Below are 27740 nucleotides of genomic sequence, written 5' to 3' on the forward strand. Positions count from 1 at the left end.
AAGAATGCAATTTAAATGCATTTTTTGCTGTGAAAATGACAATGGTCCCAAAAATCTGTCAAAATTGTCCGAAGTGTCCGCCATAATGTCGCAGTCACGAAAAAAAATCGCTGATCGCCGCCATTAGTAGTAAAAAAAAATAATTAATAAAAATGCAATAAAACGATCCCCTATTTTGTAAACGCTATAAATTTTGCGCAAACCAATCGATAAACGCTTATTGCGATTTTTTTTACCAAAAATAGGTAGAAGAATACGTATCGGCCTAAATTGAGGGAATTTTTTTTTTTTATATATGTTTTTGGGGGATATTTATTATAGCAAAAAGTAAAAATATTGCATTTTTTTCAAAATTGTCGCTCTATTTTTGTTTATAGCGCAAAAAATAAAAACCGCAGAGGTGATCAAATACCACCAAAAGAAAGCTCTATTTGTGGGGAAAAAAAAGGACGCCAATTTTGTTTGGGAGCCACGTCGCACGACCGCGCAATTGTCTGTTAAAGCGACGCAGTCCCGAACTGTAAAAACACCTTGGGTCTTTAGGCAGCATATTGGTCCGGTCCTTAAGTGGTTAAAGCCGCTAGCAGTAATCGGTGTTCTCCCAGGGAGGACAGCTCCCCCCCCTCCGCCACGAGAACACAATAGCTCCACGGGAGGGATTCCCCTATCGACACTCCCCTATGTTGATGAGGGAATCGAGCATTGCTCCGTCTATGGGTGGCTTAAGCATCATCTTGCTAAAAAAAAAAAAAAAAATTAGCATCTTTCTGGCTACATAAATTGTTAGCTGCCAACCCTGTAAACCAACTGATGGTCTTTTAATGGACTTTCTATTAAGAAATTCTGATTTGCTGTCATATTACAGCCATTGTCATGCTACGACATCCATAAAAAAGACAGATTTGTTCTGCTGAGAACTTGATGGGGTTGAAATGAAAAATGTAATGCCTACATGTGTCTGGATGTAAACAAATGTGCATCTGCTTTAATCTGCTCACATCCGGTCAAGTCTGCAAAAGTGAACCTGGACACAAACGTCTTTCATTCAGTCCAATGAACCTGAACGTGGCCTGGATATAAACAGACATACATCTACCTACATCTGGCCGCTCATAGGAATGCACAGAAGTCCATTTTTGGTTCATCTAGTCAACCTTCAAAAACCTAAACGAAAGAATGCCCATGTGAAAGGGGCCTTAAGCTTTTATTGCTGTCTGTGTAATTTTGGGTCGGTTCCCCTAATATACCGTCCCAGTGATCTCTAAAGTAGTAGTAGTACAGCAGTAAAAAATAATTGTTCCCTCAAAAGAAAAATATAAAGGGATTTTTAATACAGCTTACCTGTAAAATCCTTTTCTTGGAGTACATCACGGGACACAGAGCAGCATATTCATTACTATGTGGGTTATATGGAGTACCTTCAGGTGTTGACACTGGCAATCTCAAACAGGAAATGCCCCTCCCTATATAACCCCCTCCCATAGGAGGAGTACCTCAGTTTTGTAGCAAGCAGTATGCCTCCCAAAATGGTCCCCAAAAAGAGGGGTGGGAGCTCTGTGTCCCGTGATGTACTCCAAGAAAAGGATTTTACAGGTAAGCTGTATTAAAAATCCCTTTTTCTTTATCGTACATCACGGGACACAGAGCAGCATATTCATTACTATGTGGGATGTCCCAAAGCAATGCTCACAATGAGGGGAGGGAGAACATCTCCAAGACAAAAGGATTTAATTTAGAGAAATACTCAAATCATAATAAATCCAACTTAGTTGAGAAAAATAATCTTAAATTTTAAATTTAACTCAAAAAAGAGGAGCCCCCGGAATCCGAGGGTCTCAAACTGCAGCCTGCAGCACTGCCTGCCCAAAGGCTGTATCAGTATTCCTTCTTACGTCCAACTGGTAGAATTTTGTAAACGTGTGGACAGAAGACCAGGTTGCCGCCTTGCAAACTTGAGCCATAGAGATCTGGTGATGTGCTGCCCAGGAGGCGCCCATGGCCCTAGTAGAATGAGCCTTTAATGATACTGGAGGAGGCAACCCTTTCAAGCCGTAGGCCTGAGTGATTAATTGCTTAATCCACCTAGAAATGGTGGACTTTGCAGCTGCCTGCCCCTTCTTGGGCCCATCCGGTAATATGAACAGCACATCTGTTTTCCGGATCTTCTTTGTAGCTTTAAGATAGGCCTTCATGGCCCTGACGATATCCAAGGTATGCAGCAACCCTTCCTTTCTGGAAGTAGGTTTAGGGAAGAAGGATGGTAATACCAAATCCTGGTTCAAATGAAAACTGGATATAACCTTCGGTAGGAAGGAAGGATGAGGGCGGAGAACGACCCTGTCCTTGTGAAAAATAAGATATGGTTCCTTACAGGATAAGGCCGCCAGTTCCGATACTCTTCTTGCGGAAACTATGGCGACCAAAAATACTAACTTCCTTGTCAGTAAAACCAAAGGAATTTCAGCCAACGGCTCAAACGGTTGTTTCTGTAAACTTGACAGAACAAGGTTTAAATCCCACGGGCAAAGCGGGGATTTAACTGGAGGTTTAATACGTAAGACCCCTTGAAGGAAGGTCTTAACCAGCGAGTGGGTGGCCAGCGGCCGCTGAAACCACACTGACAGAGCAGAAATCTGTCCTTTGATTGTGCTTAATGCCAATCCTTTATCCACTCCTAGCTGGAGAAAACTTAAAACTCTATCAATGGTGAATTTGCGAGAAAGCCATCGCTTGGACTCACACCAGCCTACATAGGCCTTCCAGACCCTGTAATAAATCGCCCTAGAGACCGGTTTCCTGGCTCTGATTAGGGTAGAGATTACTTTCTGAGACAGACCTCTACCCCTAAGAATCAGGGATTCAGCTTCCAGGCCGTCAAATTTGGATGCCGTAAGGCAGGGTGGAGGATCGGACCTTGCGATAGCAGGTCTGGCCGTAGAGGAAGAGTCCAAGGGTCTCCCACTACCATCCTTAAGATTAGTGAGTACCATGCCCTTCTGGGCCATGCTGGAGCTACCAGGATGACTGGTATGTGCTCCACCCGGATCCTGCGCAGCAGGCGGGGTAGTAACTGGAGCGGGGGAAACGCATAAAGAAGTTTGAACTGATGCCAAGGGCAAACCAGAGCATCGGTTCCGCAGGCCATCGGATCCCTTGAGCGGGACATGAACCTGTCTAGCTTCTTGTTGAGTCTCGATGCCATGATATCCACGTCCGGCACTCCCCATTTTTGGCAGAGTGCTTGAAAGGTTTGTGGATGCAGAGACCATTCCCCCGGCAATAGAGTCTGGCGGCTTAAGAAGTCCGCCTGAAAGTTGTCCACTCCGGGAATGAATATTGCCGATATGCAGGGCACATGAGCCTCTGCCCCTAGGAGAATCAAGCTCACTTCTCTCTGAGCGGCCTGACTCCTGGTTCCCCCTTGGTGATTTATGTATGCCACTGCCGTGGCATTGTCTGATTGAACTCTCACCGGGAACCCCTGCAATTTCGACGTCCAAGCCCTGAGGGCTAGTCGAACCGCTCTGAGCTCCAAGACGTTGATGGGTAAAAGCTTCTCTGGCCTTGCCCAAATACCTTGGCGAGTGGAACCATCCACAATCGCTCCCCAGCCCGTCAGGCTGGCGTCTGTGGTCACTATCTTCCAAGCCACTGGGTTGAAAGACTTTCCCTTCAGTAGATTCTGAGGGTCTAACCACCAACACAGACTTTGCCGGACTCTTGATGAGAGTGGCAACGGGATATCCAAGGCCTGTGGCCTTCTGCTCCATGCTGACAGGATGGCTGCCTGCAGGATGCGAGTGTGGCTCTGGGCGTATGGCACCGCCTCGAATGTAGCCCCCATCTTGCCTAGTAGTCTCATACATAGGCGAATAGTCGGTTCCTTCTTGCTTAGAACCAGTAGGATTAATTCCTTGATGGCTTTGACCTTCCTCAGAGGTAGGAACACCCTTTGTTGTTCTGTGTCTAATCTCATGCCGAGATATTCCAACTGCCTTGTGGGCTGGAATGCTGACTTTTCTCGATTTAGGACCCAGCCGAACCTCTCGAGGTATTGGACCGTGAGGGCCACTGCTCGCTCCAAGCCGGGAGACGAGTGGTCTATGACTAGGAGGTCGTCCAGGTATGCTAGGATCGTGACCCCTTGGATCCTTAGCTTGGCTAGGATTGGGGCTAGAACCTTCGTGAACACCCGGGGGGCCGTAGCCTCCATTAGGTTGGAGTAGAAACCCAGCCCCTGTTCCAGGACTGGTACCTCTACTATTACTCCCTGGGAAAGTAGATGATCTAGAGCCGATCTTAATGCGGCTCCTTTCTCCAGATCGTTTGGAATCCTCGACTCCTGGAAATGAGGAGGAGGAAACCTTAGGAACTCTAGCTTGTAGCCTGTGGCCACGGAAGACCGTACCCACTCGTCGGGAATGCTGGCTTCCCAAATCTCCGAAAAGAGTCGCAGCCTTCCCCCCACCTTCGTGGGTGGGGGCGCCCCTTCATGAGGTAGACTTGGGGGCTGGTTTTGCTGGCTTGCGAAACCACTGCCTCTTGCCTCTAACAGCCTGTCCTTCTGATCTGCTGTTGAAGCCGAAGTTTGCTCTTGCAGGAGGCCGTCGATACTGCTTGGCATTAGAGGGCCCCTGCCCAGGGGAGGACTGTCGTTTAAACGCAGGCCCCTGAACCTTCTTCTTAGTTGGCAAGAGTGTACTCTTGCCGCTTGAAATGGTCTGAATGTATTTATCTAGGTCCTCTCCGAAGAGCCGTCCTCCATGGAAGGGGAACCCTACCAGGAGCTTCTTGCATGGGGGCTCAGCCTCCCAGCTTTTCAACCATAAGAGTCTTCTCATATGGATAAGGGATAACGATAAACGTGACGCTTGCTGGATGGAATCCTTGATTGCGTCTACCGTAAAACATATGGCCTTAGGGACATCCGAAAATTCTTCTGCCTGCTCGGCAGGAATAAGTTCAAGCATTTGCTTAAATTGATCTGATAAAGCTTGAGCGACTCCAATCGCAGCCACGGCTGGCTGTACTACTGCCCCTGCAGAAGTGAAGGAGTTCTTAAGTAGTGCTTCCAAGCGCTTATCAACTGGATCTTTGAAAACCTGTACGTTCTCTACAGGGCATGTTAACGATACTGCAGGAGAAGCCCATCTCTTGGAAAACTTTTCTTCCATAGGATATAAGACAGAAAATTTCTTAGGTGGTAAGAACACCTTGTCTGGTTTGTTCCACTCTTGGAACAAGACTCCCTCCAATAGAGGATGGATCGGAAACACAGCACTGCTTTGAGGCGCCCTCAGTGAGCCCAAAGCTGAAATCGTCGATACCTGGAGATCTGGTACAGGCAGGTTGAATGCCTTATGGACCAAGTCCGTCAAGCCTTGAATCCACCAGCTCTCCCTCAGGGAGACTGCCCCAGACTCCTCTGTATCCGGATCTTCGATCCCTGAACCTACTTGGTCTTTGTCCAAGAGGTCGTCCAATTCCCCAGAGGAAAGGACCTCCTCTTCCGAGGGTCCGCGCACGGGTGACGGAGATCTATTCCGCTTACTACCCCGCATAGCTGCGGCTATCATTTCTCCCATGCTTCTCCGCATCTCATTTAAAGAGGTGAGCAACACCTCCTCCGTGACCATCTTAGGGTTGGGTTGACTCGCGTCAGCTCCAGCCCCAGATCCCGATGGCCCAAAGGCTCCCTGTGGGGAAAGCAGCGGCATAGCTCTGTCCGAGACCTCAGACTCTGTGGGGGAATCCCCACCTTTTGTACCCTCTGGCTTGTTCTTTGATGCCATGGTACAATACCGAGGCACACCTGCTACTTATTGGTACCTGGGACTTATAAATAGTTAAATGCCCAAACACCTGTTTGGGGAATAAAAAATGTTTCCTCTACCCCAGATGACACTTTTTTTTTTTTTTTTTTTTTTTCAATCTAGGCAAGAAAAAACATTCTATCCCCCTGAGTAGTATTGCCAAAGAAAAGACTATGAGATGGAAAAGAAAAAACAGCCTATTCCTAGGCTAAACCACAATCTTCTGAAGACTGTAGTATTCTTTCTGGCCACTGTGTGTCCTCAGCGCCCCGTGCTTCACTCCAGTCCTTCCTCCCTCAAGCCAAAGTATTGAATGAGCTGTGGCACTAAGGAAGGGCCGCCCCTTCCTTAAACCACTGACCCGTCCTTCCCCCCCAGCTAAAACGGCGCCAAATGCGCCTATAACACGTGCACGCGCACCGCGCGCGCGCCCGCCGACGGGGGGGGGGGGTTGGGAGGAAGGGCCTCTCTGTTCCTGCAGCCGCAGGCCTGGAACACACGAGGTCAGCGTTCTTTGCCTGCCTTGCAGGCATGAGGAAGAGGACTGGATAGAGCATCGCCTGGAGGCTTGCAGGTAAGCATAGCTCTCTGAACACACATACATTTGTACACAAAAGGCCCCACTCACAGCTTTTCCAACACTACCAGGGAGGTCACTTTTTATGGGGAATGATAACATATAGAGCCATCCTATCTTCATGATATGTGACTGGTTTGCCAGATGCAATGCATAACCTTAGGCATGTCCCCTGTGACCTCCCAGAAAAAACTTGCTAAGAGCCAAGTTCCGCAAGTTTTTCCCCTTACTTACCTGCTCCATGCCGCAGGACTTTGCCAAGCAAGAGGCCCAATCTTCCCCCATCTCCGTGGGGATGTCTAGACCTTCAGGCCCTGGGAACCTTCTTCTTCCATGAAGGATCCACTGTCCTGGACCCATACAGCACCCTGGCAAACAGAAAACATTAGGCGCCCAAAGGTTTTCTAAGTTCTGGGCCCAGGGTCCAGCTCTCTTAAAAAGAAAGCATTATGGGCTATACCCCAAGGGTTTGGGGTCCGGTTACTGACCACTTTAGCGCTCAGGCTTTTTTGGACAGAACCGGTAGCTCACCTAATCCCAAGGATGCGGAGGCAAGCTAAACCATGACTAACACCTAAGACACTGGCGTAAAAACTGAGGTACTCCTCCAATGGGAGGGGGTTATATAGGGAGGGGCATTTCCTGTTTGAGATTGCCAGTGTCAACACCTGAAGGTACTCCATATAACCCACATAGTAATGAATATGCTGCTCTGTGTCCCGTGATGTACGATAAAGAAATATGGATTTCCATTTTAGTTTAATGAATAACATTTTCTTTCTCTATTTTAGATATTGCTAAGCCCTGAGTTGTTAAAAGCCTACCCAACTCTTGCTGCTTATATATTACATTTTCTTGAAAACAAACCTTACAACAAAGGAAAGGGGGACTTTGCCCGCAAGGTATGGTTTATGGCTCTACATATTGAATTTAGCAATTTCAACTCCGATTACATTATGCTTCTCAGGATGCTGAAACTGACCTTTACCTTGTCATGTTTCATAGATGGACACCTTTGTAAACCCTCTGCGCAATTCTATGAGGAATGTTTCCAATGCTGTGAAATCTTTGCCTGACAGCTTGGCAGAGAGCGTGAATAAGATGTCTGACAATATGGGCAAAATGTCAGAAAGACTGGGACAAGATATCAAGCAATCATTCTTTAAGGTACAGATCTCTATGTATTTTTGTGTATGCATTTCATTTTAAAGCAGTGTGCATGTACTGTTTGTCTTTCCTAGAAATTATGTCCTTGCAACCCCCTGCAAAATGTGAATCCAATTTAAATCCAGTACCCTTAAAATTGGCACCATTCACTGTAAACACTTAACATTACCGTATTATCGGCGTATACCGCGCACTTTTTTGCCCTGAAAATCAGGGCAAAATCGTGGGTGCGCGGTATACGCTGATACCCGCTTTCCCGCGCCGAGTTTGAATACTGTGCCGACATATACCGAGCGCAGTACACTCGTGTATTGTCGGGCAGTCTCGGCTCCTCCCGCGCTGATGTCCTGGACGTACAGCACGTCAGCGCGAGAGTAGCCGAGCATTGCCGCAATACACGAGTGTACTGCGCTCTGTATATGTCGGCGCAGTATTCAAACTCGGCGCGGGAAATGAGCGGGGAGGACGCCGCAGAAGGACGCCGGACCCGACGAAGAGGACACCCGAAGCCGCAGACGGACGCCGGACCCGATGAGGCCACCGATGGACGCCGCGCAAGACACCAAAACTGTAAGTACAAAAAAACTTTTTTCCACAGGAATTCGGGGCAACTTTAGGGGTGCGCACTATACGCAGGAGCGCGCTATACCCCGATAAATACGGTAATCATTTTTAGGGGTGTCCACATACTTTTGAACATATTCCCTTCTCTATCCAAGACTAATGAAGAAAAAAGTTTTGGCTATACACTTTTAAAAAGCCAATTAGATGTTAGGAACGCCAGATTACACTATGTGTAAGCAATAAACATTGGAAGTTTTTACTGTTGTAATCACAGGCACAGAAAGTAAGGGATAAGCTTCACGGAGTTGCTGAAAGATATAAAAACCTAGATTTTTTTTATTCTTTATTTACATTTTTTATACAGGGGTAGGTTGTGAATGTCATTCAGCATTTTTATGTTTTTTTTTACTAGTAATGGCAGTGATCATTGCTTTTTAGCGGGACTGAGACATTGCGGTGGACAGATCAAACACTTTTGACACTTTTTTGGAACCAGTGACATTTATAACAGCGATCAGTGCTATGAAAATGCACTGATTACTGTATAAATTACACTGGCAGTGAAGGGGTTAACACTAGTCGCAATCAAGGTGTTAAATGTGTTCACTGGGAGGTGTTTCTAACTGTGGGGGTAGTGGACTGACTGGAGGAGGAGAGAGATCACTGTTACTGATCACTAGGAACAGACAATCTCTCTCTACTCCCTTGTCAGAACTGGGATCTGTTTGTTTACATTGACAAAGATCCCCATTCTGGCTCTCTGTGGAGCGATCGCAGATGGCCAGCAGACATTATGGCCGCCGGTCATGCACATCAGCTCGGAAGCTTACTGTATCTACTACACGAACCGACGTACAGGTACGGCGATTCACGCAATAGAGCCAACCTGCCGCAGTATAATGACGTGGCTGGTCGGCAAGTGGTTAAAAAGGCAATTGGCTGTTGGGAACATTGACAGTTTTTACTGTTGTAATCACAGGGACAGAAAGATAGGGATAAGCTTCTATATGGATTAGCTGAAAGATCTAAAAACCTAGATGATTTTTTTTCAGTCTTTATTTTAAGTTTTTACACAGGGGTAGGTTGCGGATGTCAATGAGCACATCTACTTGCAGACATAAAGCACCAGTGACAACAACAGCAAAACAAACTAATCTGATGCAGTTTGTGGAAACACGTTATGTCCATGTTGTGCTGGAAAAGGAACAGAAATACCTCCGGTTTAGTCTCCTTTATAACACAAATACAAAGAACTGTGGTATGTAAACACAAATACCATAGAACATGTCTAAAGACTGTTGTGAGATAGTCTAAATAAGGCCAACATCATGTGATGCATGAAAAAAAAAGTCTTTACCTCTCCTGAATGAGTCCAACACTTCTTCATTACTGTCTCATGCACTCCCCCTCCCAGACACTGCAGCTCACAGTGGGAGGGTTTCAGCTGCAGAGGCATTGCTGTCAATCCAAAAAGCAGTGGGCAGAACTAGGTGTGGTGATTGACAATCTACAGGCCTGTGAATCAGCTGTGGCAATGCTCATAGCTACACCTCCTGCTATGTCTTCTCCAACTGTAATGCAAGCAGGCACAGCCTACACAAGGGTGACACTGCTGCTCTGAATTCATGAGCAATGCAGCAGCGTTGTCACCCCATCACATGAAGCTACATGAGGTTGACTTCATTAAGAGAATGAACAATATTTGTGGGACTTTTCAGGGGGACTAAGTGATGATTGAATCAAGTGCTGCGGCATACATTTTTAATAGTATGTAGAGTCTATAGTTCTATTACTTTTATTTTATCCCAGTAAATTCAGTTTTGTCATTATTCATAATAGTCAGCCTTTAATGCCAGTATATCCACAAATATTTTTAACATAATTGTATTCTGACACTTATTCTTATGTATTTATGTTTTTTCTTACATTTAAGGCTCCAATTCTTGTACCAAAAACCGATTCAGATCCTGAACATTGTCGAGTGTCTGCACAGCTGGATGACAATGTGAGTATTACTGTGTGTGTGTGTGTATATATATGTATATATATATATATATATATATATATATATATATACCGTATTTTCCGGCGTATAAGACGACTTTCTAACCCCTTAAAATCTTCTTAAAAGTCGGGGGTCGTCTTTTACGCCGGTAACCTAACATCTTACCTTACCAGAATCGCGGCCGTACGATTTTTCAAAAGCCGCGCCTCTGACGTCTTCTGTTCCGTGATAGGCGGAAACAATCAGCTTCCCAGGAGGCACTGTGTTCAGTGTCCGCCTATCATGGAGGGCCTCTCGTCCTGTGTTTAGTGTCCGCCTATCACGGAGGCCCTCTCGTCCTCGGACGAGAGGGCCTCCGTGATAGGCGAACACTGAACACAGTGCCTCCTGGGAAGCTGAATGTTCCGCCTATCACGGAACAGAAGACGTCGGAGGCGCGGCTTTTGAAAAATCGTACGGCCGCGATTCTGGTAAGGTAAGATGTTGGGTTACACGGCCGTGATTCGCATGGGATAAGGTAAGGGCACGGTCTGGTCATGTAATGGGGCAGGTCTGGCATGTAATGGGGCACGGTCTGGTCATATAATGGGGCAGGTCTGGCATGTAATGGGGCACGGTCTGGTCATGTAATGGGGCACGGTCTGGTCATGTAATGGGGCACAGTCTGGTCATGTAATGGGGCACAGTCTGGTCATGTAATGGGGCACAGTCTGGTCATGTAATGGGGCAGGTCTGGCATGTAATGGGGCACAGTCTGGTCATGTAATGGGGCACAGTCTGGTCATGTAATGGGGCAGGTCTGGTCATGTAATGAGGCAGGTCTGGTCATGTAATGGGGCACAGTCTGGCATGTAATGGGGCACAGTCTGGCATGTAATGGGGCACAGTCTGGCATGTAATGGGGCACAGTCTGGCATGTAGTGGCATAGTCTGGCATGTAATGGTGGCACCGTGAGGCGAGGCATGACTAGTAGGAAGGGGGTAGTCTTATACGGTGAGTATATCCCAAAACCAACATTTTGGCTGGAAAATTAGGCGGTCGTCTTATACGCCGAGTCGTCTTATACGCCGGAAAATACGATTATATATATATATATATATATATATTATATAATATATATTTATTTTTTCATAAACTACTGCTGTTATACAGATTTCCTAGCTGATGTAACTGTGGATGATGATGGAGTGCTCTGTGTTTTTATGGTCTTTCTTTTGGTGACTAATAACTGGTTAAACATCTCATGTAGTCACAGGCTGTTACACTTGTTGTGGAAATACAGTCCCATTAGGCATCACTGGCTTGGACTCCCCACACAACTTGGGAGCAAACACAGACACACACCTACATTCTACACATTCAGTTAGACAAAATCCTAGAGATATTGCATGCACAGAAAGAATGTATACTAATATTTTGTACTATATTGCTGAGGACAGATCAAATAAAAGTTTAAGACAGGCCATATCGTATGCAATTTTCCTTGCACCATGGGTAGAAGGAAATAAAATTGCCTGATTTCCCCATCAACACAGTCAGTATCGATGGGGGGAATCCCTCCCGCAGTGCTATTGTGAATTTCAATCCATGTATGGCTGGTTTAAAGCTAGCCATAGATGGACCAAAATTTGTCTGGTTCAGCCGGAACGTGGGAAACACAAATGGAGTGTGTGGCTGACCTTGTTTGACTTCTGTCAAATGGACAAGTTGTAAAACGTTTGTTAATCGGCTGCAGCCACAGATCAAAGTATTTGACGGGGATTCCTCCATCCACCTTGCTTGTGTGAATGGATGAATCTGTTGGATTTATTTATTTTTCTTTTCAGCCCGCTTTTTATATCCGAGTACAAGTACCGATTTTTTTTTTTTTAATGTCATGTGACAGTAGCACTGATGGGCACTAATGAGGCATGGACTATGTCAGTAGTTTTTATTTTATTTTTTGTTTATAATGCTTTTTTTTGGTGGGTTGTCATGTTTTTTATTTTATTTTTACAATTTTACTTTTAAATATTTTTTACAATGTTTCCTTTTTTCAACCCTGTTGGGGGGAGCTTTGGTGAGATGTTAGGGGGTCTAAACAGACCCCTGACATCTCCCCTTTGAGACAGGGAAAGAGACTGAGGATACAGATTCCCCAGTCCATTTCTCTGTAGCCCCAGCTGCACTGAAGATGAATGGACAGGAGACAGCAGCTCCTCTCCATTCATAGACTGAAGCATCATAAACACGGTACTCAGTTATGAATGGACAGTCAGTGGCTCTGTCCATTCAGAATAGGAAGGAGCCGGTAAATGACAGATATACCTGCTCCTTCGTCAGCTCTCTGTCCTGACAGATCCGGGATAGGGGGACCGGAGGAGGACACTGAGGGGGACTGGACTGGAGAACACAGGAGGACATGGAGGGGGGCCAGAGGAGGATACAGGGGACAGTCAGGGAGGATCAATGCGGCGGTGGGGGAGTTACAATCACTGATCTCCCTGTTTGGCTTTCAGTAAAGCAGCTGAAAGCCCTGGGGGAGGAGGTGAAGCGGCTGTCAGATGTTTTATTACAAGCCACACAGGGAGATCTGTGATTGTAACTCCCGCACCGATTGCGCCCGACTGCACAGGTATCAGGACAAACATCGGAGTTTTTGCACGAGTACAGGTATTCATGCAAATAGATGTTGTTGGTACATATACTAGTATCGGTGCATACCTAATGAAAACCACAAGTGGTGTGTACCTTCTCCATTATAGGGCTGTTTGAGATTAAGTCAGGGTTCGACAAACCCCCGGTGCCAGGTCGTGGCGGCGACCAGAAACCGCATCCTGGCTCCTGGGCTCAAGCCAGCCCCACACCCCCCCCCCCCCCCCCCCCGGTTGGTCTCCATGTTTTTTACGGAGGCAGGCAGTAATCCGATGTCCAGCTGTGAGTGACTTGGGAGGGAAGAGGGCCGGCCTCCTCTCCTCTCCTCGCACGGCCGCTGTCCCCTCCTCCGTCCCCTCCTCCTTCCCAATGCCCGCGCAGGGTCCGAGGTTTCCTGTGGAGGAAGAGGAGTAGGCGCTGGGAGCTTGTCACAACCTCCCTCCACTAGTTGTTAGCAATCAGTGCCATGATTCTCGAGGAGGAAAACAGCTGGCAGGAAGCAAGGCGGCGGCACAACAAATTCAATTAGAGCCGCTCTCTCTCTCTTCTAGCTTCAGCTGACGGAGAGGGGGAGGGGGCGATCGGGGGAGATATGCAGTACAGACAGCCCGCAGCTCTCCTCTCCCTGTCACAGCGCCGATGCTCCATTTACCAGAGAGCTTAGCAGTGGCACTGTGACAGGGAGAGGAGAGGCGCAGGCTGTCTGTACTGTATATCTCCCCCGATCGCCCACCTCCCCCTCTCCGTCAGCTGGAGCTAGAAGAAAGAGAGCGGCTCTAATTGGATTCACCGTGCCGCCGCCTTGCTTCCTGCTGATGATTGGGGGTTACAAAAGGAAAAAAGAGAATACTGTGCTCATGCTGAGGGAAGCCAGAGAGAGCCATGGTGTACCCGCACCAACCAGAGAGCCACGCTGTACCCGCACCAACCAGAGAGCCACGCTGTACCCGCACCAACCAGAGAGCCACGCTGTACCCGCACCAACCAGAGAGCCATGCTGTACCCGCACCAACCAGAGAGCCATGCTGTACCCACACAACCAGAGAGGGAGCCACGCTGTACCCGCACCAACCAGAGAGACACGTTGTACCCGCACCAACCAGAGAGCCACTCACACAACCAGAGAGGAAATCACGCTGTACCCGCACCACCAGAGAGGGAGCCCCGCTATACCTTCACCACCAGAGAGGGAGCCCCGCTGTACCCGCACCAACCAGAGAGCCATGCTGTACCCACACAACCAGAGAGGAAGCCACGCTGTACCCGCACCAACCAGAGAGCCACTCACACCACCAGAGAGGGAGCCCCGCTGTACCCGCACCACCAGAGAGGGAGCCCCGCTGTACCCGCACCACCAGAGAGGGAGCCCCGCTGTACCCGCACCAACCAGAGAGACACGCTGTACCTGCACCAACCAGAGAGCCATGCTGTACCCACACAACCAGAGAGGGCGACACGCTGTACCCACACCAACCAGAGAGACACGCTGTACCTGCACCAACCATAGAGCCACTCACACAACCAGAGAGGGAGCCCTGCTGTACCCGCACCACCAGAGAGGGAGCCCACGCTGTACCCGCACCACCAGCGAGGGAGAAAGACCGAGCCGCTGCCAGGCTACAGGCATGCTACACTACTGACTAAGTAACTGGGTTGCCTGAGTAACCCCAGGCAACCCAGAGTTAGTGAACGTCCAGCCAGAGGGATCACTGTTGCGGTTTCACCAGGTCTGGTAAGAGGGCCTGTTGGCCATTATCCATTATTGTTCCTAGGGACTGAGCCATTAGGAAGTGTCTAACCTGATATCCTCCCATCTATGCTGGGGGCAATTATTGCAGAAAATGACACCAAATGCTGGCAGTTTTGAGTGAGGAAACTGACACTAGTGCTGAGGGTCATTATTATATACATTGGTACAGATGCAGAAGTTTTTATTCTAGAAATCTGCACCGATGTGAGGGGTTATTATTGTTGCTACTGACACCAATGCTTGCGATTTTTATTGCGGAAACTGACAGCAAAGCTGGAGATTGTTATCGCAGAAACTGGCACTGATCATGGGGGTTGTTATTTCCTTGGGGGGGACTCCATTTTTTATGATATTGTTATTCAAAGTTCCTAGTTGCTTGATAGTTGCATCAGGTTTCTCAAACCTTTGCATGCCTGCGCTTTATGTGATAAGCCCCTCCCCTTCATGACATTGTCAAAAAGGGACCGAGCATTTATGACCTTAAAATGATGCCCCCCCAGAAAAAAGTTCAGCGGACGTCCCATGGTTGTTAGGACAGTGAGTGGATTCATGTGCTCACCTCCCCCGGCTCCTCCCCTTCTCCTGCGCTCTGCGGATCTCCTAACATGTGGAGAGCGCAGATAATGGCTGAGCAGCTCCCTGACCTCATATTCGTGATGGACGGCCGTAGTGGAGGACCTGTCAGAGCAGGCATTGCGATCATCGGGGAGCCAGTCTGCCGGAGTCTCAAGGTACATACAGCATGTCCTGCTGCCCGACACTGACACATCCTGTGATGTCATTCCCTGACCGAGTGCGCCCCGAACATCCCTACTATCAACCACCTGTTACTCATACACACACAGCCCTAATGATATGATGCCATCTACTGTCCCCTGTCGTCAATATCATCATGACCCTCATTTCCCTGTTCCTGGCATCCCACCACCCTACCTCCGATTCCTGTCATCAAACTTTTTATCATCATCCCCCCTGTACCCCCTGTCATATGCATCCCCTTGTACCACCTGTCATATGCATCCCCCCCTGTCATATGCATTCCCCCTGTACCCCCTGTCATATGCATTCCCCCCTGTTCCCCCTGTCATATGCATTCCCCCCTGTACCCCCTGCCATATGCATCCCCCTGTACCCCCTGCCATATGCATCTCCCTGTCATCATCCCCCTGTACCCCCTGCCATATGCATCCCCGTCATCACCCCCAGTCATATACATCCCCCCTGTACCCCACTGTTCGCTTCATACCAACATACCCCCTGTTATCATCCCCCCTGTACCTCACTGCCAGCTTCCCACCACCCCACCCCCTTAAATTTACTGGTGCACATCACATATGATGGACGCAGGGACAATTTTTTTCTTTCAGACATCATCAATGGGCAGGGACTTTTTTTTTCTTTCATTGACACCAAGGATGCAGGTGCATTTCTACCGAAGTCCCTGCTCACCCATAATGCAGTGACCTGTGGCTTAATTTTTTTTTTGTGGGGGGGAGCACGTAGCTGGTCTTGCCTAGGGTGCAAAATAGCCTAGCACCGGCGCTGGGAGTGATATGCCACTGCGGCCTGAGGGAAGCAGCAGGAGTTTAGAACGGCGGCGGTGCTGGATTCTCCTTGTATTGAGCCGGCGCGGCATTCTGGTCTCCCTCTCACCCTCGACTTCGGGGCTGAAGCCCCTGGTCTTTTTGCCACCTAGCAACGCCCCTGCCCGGGCGCTAACAAATCATACTATGCTAAAAAAAAACTGTCTCCTAACTTTTTTAGCCGGCTCCTAGATTCAAAGCAAATTTGTCAAGCCCTGGATTAAGTAGTACCTTTTAGATATAACAGATCAAGAGTGATCACAGTATATGGCACTGTCATCTGAATGCATCGGACCTACAGAAGGACCACTGTTCAAGACTGGGTATCTGCTGATTTTTTATTTTATTTTTTTTGGGGCAATCTCTGTGGTCATTAATCGGTTTCTCTTGTACATGAACATTTTATTAATCTTCATTTTCCTTTGTTGTAAGTTAGACACTCCAGCTTGGGGCCTCCTTGAAGTGTGTGAGTGACTTCCTTTCTTGAAAATTAAATTGGTCACATATGTAAAAAAAAAGGTCAAAACAACATCCTGCCTAAGCAATGTGATTTTCTGCTCGTGTGGATTTGTCACCGTTGTACACCTTCCTACACTATGATTCACTTATCTTTTATAGGTTGTTGCAACAAAAAAAAACATTTAACACAGTATGCAATGCGTCTTGGTGCAACGTCCACTCTTTCTGAGGTCACTGCTGTACACGCACCGCTAACACTTCACATCCAAAAACTATGCAGTGTGATTGGCTACAGGTGTTTACACCACATTCATGTTTTATTTATGCCGCCTGACCTGAATTATACATTCCATTTAAATGTAGAGTAAAGAATATTTCACACCTTGAGAAATGACAGTGCTTGCCCTCCAGCAGCTGTGGAGAATGGAGCAACTCTTGATTGTTATAGAAGATGTGATAGTTTTCCCAGTATCTGAGAACACGCTATTTACCGCTCACAGAATAGGATCGGAAATCTTTTATCTTTGACTAGAACTTACAGCACGGAGATTATTGGTGATTATATGGATATTGGTCATCGTCATAAATCTGCACCTGTCCTGCACTGTGAATTTTTATATGTCACATGAAAGCATTCCATATTGTCTTCTTGGACATCCGCACACTGTTGTCACTTTGATAAATGCCTTTCTATTAAACTCCTTTGAATTGCTTGTCACGCCTGTAAAGTGATCAGGTGCTTCATGCAGTTCTGCCAGTGTTTCTCATCTGTACATTGAGGTGTATTCGGAGCTGCATACTCTTGTAACATATTGTAAAAATTGCAGTTATGTTTTAGAGGATAAAATAGTTAAAAGTGATTCTGCGCAACGTATCTCACATTGCTGTGACACATAAATATAAACACAAAAAATGTGAAATAATAATAAATTAGATAAAGTGTGAATATCAATATACTAAATAGTCCGTGTATACAAGTGGTATAGGAGAGCTAATAGCTCAAATATTGCAGCAAAATAAAAGTGCAAAACCAGCAACTGATATAGAGCCAAACAAATGTTAAATAAAAGTGATGTGCAAAACGAGCAAAAATAAGTCCTTCAGTGAAACAAATTCCATAGAATATGTATAAAAACTGCCAGATGATCCGATCAGTATGCTGAATCAGGTGTTGAATAAGTGACTAGCAGATGAAGATCAAATCCTTCACTAGGCTCACCAGCCTCTTACCTCTAAGTAGATAAAGATGAGCATCGAATCACACCATGGAAATCCTTTATGGGTAGTCCCTGTCACTTCTCCCCTTGAGCTTGTACCTCGTCTCTACGACCAATTCATATAGTACTCCGCCCAGATAGAAAAAATTGGAGAGAGGGAACAAAAAGAGGAACCTCCAATAGTGAAGCACAGTAAACCAAGTTGTGTTTTATTTAATGAAAAAACCTGTGCTTACATCTAAAAAACAACAAATGTGCAGCAGTTTTAAAAATGAGCGGCGTTCACAGCGCCGGCTTACGTCACTCCAGGTGTACGCCAATCCCTACGCGTTACGACACGACGTCACGTGTCTTCATCTGGTGTCTTCAAGTGGTATAGGAGAGCTATTAGCTCTCCTATACCACTTGTATACACGGACTATTTAGTATATTGATATTCACACTTTATCTAATTTATTATTATTTCACATTTTTTGTGTTTATATTTATGTGTCACAGCAATGTGAGATACGTTGCGCAGAATCACTTTTAACTATTTTATTTCTATTTTTGTGTTTGGTAAAACACTGCTAGATTTTGCTGCACTGTATATTATTTGTTGAGGTGTTTGTATTTCAAGGATCTATAGTAGCGCGGGAGCACTTGTCACTTTATGTTTTAGAGGATAGTTGGTGGGATTAAAATGGTTTAAATGAAATTATTTGATAATACAGGATCCGCAGCATGTTGTTGTACCATGTTAGCCATTGACAAAAGTAGAAGTTTGGATTTAAGGTGACACCATTTATTGGCTACCTAAATAGATTGTAATGCAAGCTTTGTGTAATGCACTAAGGAGGCTTCCATGCTTCAGAAGCTTGCACTGCACTGTAGCCTCCCTAGTTATCCAGTAATTGGTATCACCAAATAGTATCAATGCCCTTTCTGTTTCATTGGTGTAACTGCATAGTGAACCAACACAGTATCTCTTTACTTGACTTTTATACGTTTTATCTTCCCAAAGAAAAATATCCCATTCAGTAGGAAAACACAATGGTGCTGCTGTAGCCAGACCAGTATTGCAGCAGGGTCAAGATCAAAAGGGGGGTAAACTATTAAAAATATCAACATTTGGAGGGAAGAGGCAACTCCCCTATATAGGTTCTGAGTAAACCAAGTGTGTGAAAACAGGGATAAAGCAGGGGGGTGCCTCTATCTGAGGGCGCCTACATTTCCCAGTGTGCATTGCGGCTAAGTACGCCGCACGGGCCTATTGATTTCGACGTGGACGTAAACAACGTAAATCCTGATTCACGGACGACTTGCGCAAACGACGTAAACATTTTGAATTTCGACGCGGGAACGGCGGCCATACTTAACATTACTATTCCAACTAAGGCCTAGCTCTAACTTTAGGCGGCCTATCTCTAACGTAAACGGCGTAAAAGTACTGTGTCGGCCGGGCGTACGTTCGTGAATCGGCGTATCTACTAATTTACATATTCTACGCCGACCGCAATGGAAGCGCCACCTAGCGCCCATCCGAAATATTGCAACCTAAGATAGGACGGCGCAAGCCGTCGTATCTTAGATATGTTTAAGTGTATCTCTGATTGAGAATACACTTAAACATAATTCTGCGTAGATTCTGAGTTAGGTCGGCTTATCTACTGATAAGCCGGCCTAACTCTTACTGAATCTACCTAAATGTGTTTAAGATGCCCTATTGCCTACTTGATTGGGTTGATACAAAGTCTAAAGGGGAGTAATGTGCTTTATGTTTTACATTTCATAAAGTTTTATAATAAACATTTAAAGCGATATTAAACCCAAAAACAAAAATATTGCTGCCTACCAATACTTGTATTGGTAGGCTGCATTCATTTTCTTCCTGTTTTGGGGTGTCTCCATTCTGGATGGTGGAGCAATGAAGGCCCCTTTGGACATTAGCATTGTCAGCCTGGAGAGGGAGAGAGGGGCAGTGTTAGATGCACTAGCAAATTTACATGGACTTAACTAACAGATAAAAGCTGAACTCCAGTTAAGACTTTTTAAAGCGGAACTGAACACATCCATTTCCCCAAAACCGCAAACACAGGTTGAAGGAAAGAATTTAGAATAATTTATGGCTTGCTTTCGTCACTAGCTGCACTTTCTTGGTACTGTCGGCTACCTGGCTTTTGAGATTTGTCCTAGTTCCAGAATGCTTTTAGCAGATTGCAATGCACACCCTGGCACATAACACTCATATATATATATATTGGGCATTCCTAAATAGACAGCTGTAAAGCTTTTTAAGACACCAATCTCTTCCTATCATTTGATGTCTATGTTCAATCACCTCGCTCATTTTCTGTAACAGTGACTTTCCACAAAGGTTTGTAATGGTCACAATTAGTTATGATATATAGTCCTATAAAAGACTTGGCACACAATGTTGAGGTGTCCGGCTGTAAAAGAACATAACGCACTGCTTTCCCACGTGCAGTTTGTCTTGTGTAGAAGATTGAGCGAATGGCATGTTTCACCGTTGAGCGTTTAACAGAGATGTCATATAAATCTTTTTCTTTGTTAGGATGATGACAATATTCCGTTACGAGTGATGCTGTTACTCATGGATGAAGTCTTTGACCTGAAAGAAAGAAATCAGTGGTTAAGAAGACAGATTACCAGTCTCCTTCAACAGCTCATCAGGGCAACATATGGAGACACAATTAATCGGTAAATAGCTTTGTTTGAGTTTAATGTGTGTTCTGCCTCATCAGGCAGTTCACTAGACTTTTGTACAAGTTCCATAAAAAATACACTTTTTATTATCACTATAAAAATGTACCATGCTTTACACAGCTGTTTATGGTAGAGCAACCTATGCAGCTGATTTTATTTTTATTTTTTTTCCTTGCCTCAGAAAAATTGTTGATCACGTGGAGTCCATGACATCTCCTGATCAAGTAGCAGATTATGTGAAGCATTTCAGGTAAATTACAAGAAAAATAAATGACAACTGTAGTTGTGGAATGTGTGAGAAAATGGTATTCTGTAATCCTTACTCTAGCTTGACTAATTTCAAAGACGGTTATATTACAAAACAATCTAGGTGCTCAGAACATTCTTCTACTTAGATCTGCTTCCAGTGCATTGATTGCTGGAACTCATGCAAATGCACTGCTACTATTTACCCATTCATAATGTGCCTCGTAGTAATAGATGGTAAATATATACAGTCGCGCTAGATTATAAAAAACAATAATTCGAATGTTCACAGGTGATGTAACGATAAATCGTATTTTCAAGTGTTGGTGCTCTTGATGTGCATCTCTACCTTTCAACACTATAGAAAGTGATCTGTGCCTCAATGCCACCACCAAAGGCAGAAATGTCTGCTTACTAGCTCCAAATGACCTCGCACTACAAGAGATCAGTTGTGCTTGTGGCTATAGCCCAGCCAAGGCCTTTAACGGTTCCCGAATAGAATAATAATAGAATAATCATCCGCTCAGCTCTGAGGTTGGTAGCTCATGATGTGACTTCATCCTTGCCCTTCTAAGTGCACCCAAGACTACCGCAAACGCTGGGAGGCCAGAACCATTGGCATGCCTGGTGGCATGAGCTACCAACCCCCGGAGCCGAGTACCCTTAATACATTCATTTTGAGTTCGCTAAGGACAGGAGAGCTATGGGAACTGTTAAAGGCCTTGACTGGGCTATAGCCACAAGCGCGAACGATCTCTTGTAGTGAGAGGTCATTTGGCGCTGGTAAGCAGACATTTCTGCCTTTGGTGGTGGCATTGAGGCACAGATCACTTTCTATGGTGGTGGAGATGCACATAAGAGTATCAACACTTGGAAATGAGGCTTTTTGTCACATCGCTTGTGGACATTCTTCTTAATTATTGTTTTTTGGGTGTTTAATTTTTTTTTATAATTTAGCGCAGCTGTATATATTTACCAATTTTCAAACTGTACCTATGTCTTGCAGGAAAGTTGCTGCTTATAGTGTTTAAGTCATTGATTTAGCGCAGTTTTTACACCATTTTTCGTAGTGATATATGGCCAACAGCTTGTGAAAATTTAACAATCGCTACTATACCATTGGGCCAAAAGTATGTAGATGCCATTCCAAATTACTGAGTGCAGTTGCTTCCACTGAAGACCACTGTTAAAGCAGTATTATACCCAAAATAAATAGAAACACTCTCTAGCCTTCAATAAATATTTACATATCAATGCGTGCCTTTTTTTTCACTTTATTTTTGAATAAAATACCAGTTGATCCTGCCATTGACTTCCTGTTCTATGTCTGCAGTGGTAACGATCTGCAGGCTCAGGTACCTTCTGCAGTTTTTTCACCACATTGCACATGTTCCAGAAAAAAAAAGAGTGCAAGCCAAGTCTATAACTTACTCAGACTGGGTGGTGTGCAGAACCAAGCTGCATCACTTCACCCTGACATAAATGGTAAAAACTCTTGCCTTATGGGAGTGTTTACTGGTGATCTCAGGGCGATGTGCTACAGCTTGGTCCAACCAGGCCATGGGGAGCACAGAAGGAGTGCAGTGGTCATGTGACCTGAAAAACTGAACACAAATTGCAATGTAGGAGCTTTAATTTTAATTTCCTATACTAGGCTGAAACAAGATAATTTTGGGTTTACAGTCGCTTTAATGATGCAGCATTTTTAGGTATGGGTTCGCTTGTATGTAAAGGCACATTACCCTAAAGTGATTCTAAAGGCTGATGTTTTTTTACCTTTGTGCATAAATAAAAAACCTTCATTATGCAGCCCCCCTTATAGCTATTGGCTCCTACTACTGTCCATCACAGCCAGTGAGTAGGGAGCAAGGCTAGGTGCAGGGCCGAGCCATGCTCTGTCTTATGGACACATAGGGCATGGCTCAGGAGTGAGCACTCAGCAAAGGGGAGAAGCCAGAAGTGCCGGCGGGGGGCCCAAGAAGAGGAGGATCGAAGCTGCTCTGTGCAAAACTGCCACACAGAGCAGGTGAGTATGACACGTTTGTTATTTTGTGAAAAATAAAAATTGTACCTTTTTGGTATAATTTTAAGACCGCGCATTTTAGTGATGTTCTGAATTTGTGTGCTTTCACCCTTGTGGCAGCAGTTTGGGGGAAGGCTCTTTTCTGTTCCAGAATAACTGTGCCCCTCCAGTGCATAAAGACACATTTTGGTTAATTTACTAAAACTGGAGAGTGTAGATGTGCATGGTAGCCAATCGGCATCTAACTTCAGCCTGTTCAATTAAGCTTTGTCAAAAAATAAATACCTGGAAGCTGGTGGGTTTCTATGCTGAGCTGCACCAGATTTTGCACTCTGCTGTTTTAGAAAATCAACCTCCTTTTGCCAAGTTTGATGTGGAGGACTTGGAGCGGCCCGTGCAGCCCCCGGACCTCAACCCTATGAAATATCTTTGGGTTGAATTGGAACACCAACCGTGAACCAGGTCTTCTCATCAGTATCTGAACTCGCACATTCTCTTTGACTGAATGTGGAGGCTGTTAGTGACCCAAAAGGGGGATGTGGAAATGCAGGATGCCGAATGTCAAGTAGATGTCTGTGTCAAGCCATGATTTGGATGTTGCATCCAGCTTTTGACCTTCGGCTCTGCAGTGGCACAGCCACTGACCAGCATCGGCTCAGTACTCTATATATAACAAGAGGCACTTAGAGCAGAATTTTGTAGAGACAACATTTTCCAAGTAAGTGGCAAATTTCTGAACTAGTTTTAATGCTGAACAGACTTTTGCAATGTGTGCATCTGTGGTATGATAATTTGTAACTCTTTAACTGCTTGCTGATTACAGAGACTCCTTTTGGCCAAATGGAATATTGGCAGAAACAGCCACCCGACGAGACCGCAGTATACGAATGCGCACTAGAGTGGCAGGAAAAACAAAGCTGCTGGAAATTATGCCAGGTATAGTGACCACACCTTTAATCTTTTCAGCGCAGCATTTACAAATGATTCATCAAGACCAGAAAAGCATTTAAAGAGTATGTAAACCCAACATTTCATATTCCTGATATGTGCCTGCTATACTATGTACTTGTATAAAAAGTATCCTTTTCTCTTTGTATTGATTATTTGGTGTGAAATCCCTGGTGTTCCTGCCAGTCCCTCTGACTTCCTATTAAAAGCTGACCACACTAAACAGGAGAGCACACCATTTTCTGTTCTCTAGCTATGTTGGGGAACTCGGCCTGCTCTCCTTTAATGATCAGGTTTGTTGTGTTACACTCCACTGCACAGTCTTTTTACTGGGAAGATCAGTGTACTGTGTTTTGCCCTCCCTGAGCTCTTATGCAGCTGAGAACATAGGGGATGTGCTCACTTATAAAAAAAAAAGGGAAAAGGGTATATCTATACACAAATGTTATGCCTTTCAATTATATTTTAAACTGGATGGGTTGTTTTACAAGGTGATCTTTTACAATCCCTTTAATTTGAAATTTCCTTGAAAATGTCCCTCCATCCAAAACTATAATGCCACGTACACACACCGTTTTTTTTACGTGATTTTTGTCACAATCGTGAAAAAAAAAATGCTCGAGCAAAGCGCGGTGACGTACAACACGTATGACGGCACTATAAATGGGAAGTTCCATTCGGATGGCACCACCCTTTGGGCTGCTTTTGGTAATTTAATGTTTGTAAAAGTTTTTCGTAAAAGTCTGCTTTTCAGTCTGTTACAGCGTTTTACCAGAACGAGTGCTCCCGTCTCATAACTTGCTTCTGAGCATGCACATTTTTTCCCGTCGTTAAAGCCTACACACGACCGTTTTTCATGACGTGAAAAACGACGAGAAAAATTAAAGCATGTTCTAAATTTTAAATGGCCATTTTTCATGTCAAGAAAAATGCTCTGGAGCCTACACACGATTGTTTTTAATGACCAATTAAAAAAATTGCATTTTTCTCGTCATGAAAGACGGTCGTGTGTACGCGGCATAAGACTATAAAAAAATATTCCCCTTCTAGTTGTTTCATTCACACGCTGGCTTCTTTTGTTTCTTAGGGACAAAAGTCGACCGATGTCTACACTTGCGTTCCTAGCTCTGTCTCCTTGCCTCGGGCATGGAATTTGACAGTATACTAATAAAAAAATTAAATAAAATGCAGCAGGAGGCATACCACTAAAAAAAAGGACGTTAAGGGCGAACAGTGAATGCAATTTGTTTTACTCAATTAAAAATAACAAAGTGTTACCAGCATTTTCTGTAAGTACCTGAATTTGAATTGGTATGAACCTCTTGTGTCCCCCTGTCCAGTAGAACTAATAGAGAGAGGGGGCAGCATTAAGGGCAAGTTAAGTGCTGCAATGCACATGCGTGGACAGGAGGGGAGGGTAGTGTGAGCATCATGCCTTTTACACACATACGGGATTTCCAGTGGTAAAAAGTCCGCCGGAAATCCCAAGAGGAAAACCAAGAACCTGCTCGGTAAGTTTTTTTTCTCTCCTACACACGAGAGGTTTTCCTGACAGAAAAACTGCGATAGAGCTTTGGTCGGGAATCCCAGCTGTGTGTATGCTCCATCAGAGTTTTTCACATAGGAAAACTGCTGGGAAAAAGAGAGCTAGTACTCTTCTTTTTTTTTTTTTTTTTTTTTTTGCAGTTTTCCTGTCGGGAAAACTGCGATGGAGCATACACACAGCCGGTTTTCCTGGGCAAAAGCTCTCATGGCAGTTTTCCCGATGGGAAAACCGGTTGTGTGTACGAGGCTTTAGACTAAACTTTGCTGCTTCTTCACTGTTCAATCACAGGCTTTTATGGGAAGTGACATGGCTTTATTAACTGCAGCAAAGAAAAGTCAGGCCACTAGTCTGGCTCCAAAGTATGGGAAGTGTAGTTCAGAACTGGAAAGACAGAAATACAAATCCTTTGCACGTAGAACAGCTCTAACACATGTATTTTAACTGAGCATTTTTATGTTTGTCTGCAGCTTGGCATTTAGTAAAAAAAAAAAATCCTTTTTTTTTCCGTAGATGAACTGAAGCACATCATTGGGGCAGAGACAGCGCGAAAGGGCATTCTTCGTGTCTTTGAAATGTTTCAGCACACCCAACTAAACAGAAGACTTGTATATGTGTTTTTGGAAGGCTTCCTGGAAACATTATTTTCACAATGTAAATTCAGAGAGCTTTTTATCAAACTGCATTCCAGGTCGGAAAGAACACGACGATATAGACAGAGACAGCAACCTTCTCATGCACCCGCCTTACAGAAAAGGTGACACTCCAAACTTTCTAGTTGCACCCTGAAGACTCTGCAGTGTTTTATCTTGGAATTGCTGAACAGAGGTTTGGGGATACTCTCTGGGGCTAGAAACCGATGTCTCCACGCCAGTCATATCGAGTCCTGTAGATTGTCAATTCATCCACAAGCTGCGTAACTCTAATCATTCATTCTTCTTACTGTTCAAGCATTCATTGGTTGGAATAAGTTTTAACCCACAGAAAAAAAGGACCGCTGTTATTGAATTTCACTGAAAACAGGCTCAATGGGAGAGCTTAAGTTTCTAGTGATTTGGGAAAAGTGCCAGACTGTATTTTTCTACATATTCTTCAAGCACAAATGAATTGCTATGCTGGAGGATAAACACGTTGGTGTTGTAAATAGAGATTTGTGCAATGGGCAACACTATATTGTGGTGTGAGTGAATGCTTGCTAGGGTGGGATTACCGTTCCCGTGTAGCAGAGAGGTGGAGATTCAGAAAAAAGTAATCAAACAAGATAAGGGACTTACTAGTTGACGAGGCCATTGTCTGCAATCCCTGAACTTAGACATGGTCAACGGATAGAGCGTAAAAACTATAATAGACTCCTTATTTACCATTCATTCAGATCTTTAGTACATTTTTATTTCAGGTTTTTCTTTTTCACTTACAATCAGTCTTGCAATTTCTGCTTTACTTGGTTAGGCTATATAGCAGGTTGGATTTGAAATAGGGGGGCTATTCTTTTATCACGCTTTAGTCTGACCTAATGCTCTCCTGTGACTATGCGTGTTATAATTACCATTGGTTTGGAGCCTACAACCGTACCAGATGATGTGGCAGTGAATAATTTAATTATTCACAGCTATTGATGGTGCCTGTGAGCCAGGCTGCAGGCCCAATTCAATGTTGTAAATTACAAAGTTGGTTGCAGGAGAGCATGTGATGATTCATAGTGAATGAAGACTTGCACGTGTACCAGAACTGTTAGCCATGAAGGCGCTTCTGCAGGAAAGTGTTAAACTCCGAGGATCTGTTGAGTCGTGTACATCATGCAGCTTGTTTACGGACATTGGAGAGCTGATTGAAGCCTAAACTCTTATTCTGGCTCTGGGTTGGTTAAGAAAAGTGCATCTATAAAAAGTTCACTGAACATCCAGAATCCCTAATAATAAACCAAGGGCTCTAAATTGAGTGAAGCTCTTTTTGCGGAAAAACAAAAAAAAAAAACCTTTTTAAAATCTGTCTTTCAGACATACCCAGCACCCTGTAAAGTAAATGGGGTTAGACTAGAAGAATTTGTGAACAATGTGCATCCCTTCCCATATGTGCACAGTATTGAAATTTGCTTTTCCCTGGTAGATCATCGTAATTGAGCCAAGGGATGTGGCTTATGGCATCTGTGTAAGCACAATGGCCATTATCAGTCTTTTATACACAGAACTATTCGGGTGTAGTTGCACTTGCTATCTTATTACTTTCAGTTTATTCAAATTAACATAAAAGTAATGTTTTTATCGGTGACGTTTTTGTAATATATTGAGCGTTATTTGTCCATCTTTTGTTCTGTGTTTGAACCAAAAACAAGGCGATTGTTTCGAATTTTAATTTTTTTTTTTTTTTTATACTTGATGTGGATCAATAGAAGTATTAGCACTTAACGGGGTATTTCAGTAAAATATGTTGCAGGGTTTTCGTCATAAAAATGTGTTTTTATCTGATTTGTTCATTGTAGATGGCTGTGATTAAGTAAGCAATTT

At 44.7% G+C, this 27740-nt stretch overlaps 1 protein-coding gene across 1 annotated transcript in view; it reads left to right on the forward strand.

The window, feature by feature from the left end:
• The window catches only part of SNX13 (sorting nexin 13), a 210056-nt gene extending 182552 nt beyond the window's left edge, over positions 1-27504 (forward strand). Inside the window, exons 20-26 of the mRNA XM_040352832.1 lie at positions 7182-7292; positions 7396-7557; positions 10055-10126; positions 20325-20470; positions 20658-20726; positions 23569-23681; positions 25750-27504. Coding sequence (XP_040208766.1) covers positions 7182-7292; positions 7396-7557; positions 10055-10126; positions 20325-20470; positions 20658-20726; positions 23569-23681; positions 25750-25997 — 921 coding nt within the window. The 3' untranslated portion in view covers positions 25998-27504. The remainder of the gene's footprint in view (positions 1-7181; positions 7293-7395; positions 7558-10054; positions 10127-20324; positions 20471-20657; positions 20727-23568; positions 23682-25749) is intronic.
• The last annotated feature ends 236 nt before the right edge of the window (positions 27505-27740 follow it).

Source organism: Rana temporaria, chromosome 5 (assembly GCF_905171775.1).
Source record: "Rana temporaria chromosome 5, aRanTem1.1, whole genome shotgun sequence".
Taxonomy (NCBI): domain Eukaryota; kingdom Metazoa; phylum Chordata; class Amphibia; order Anura; family Ranidae; genus Rana; species Rana temporaria.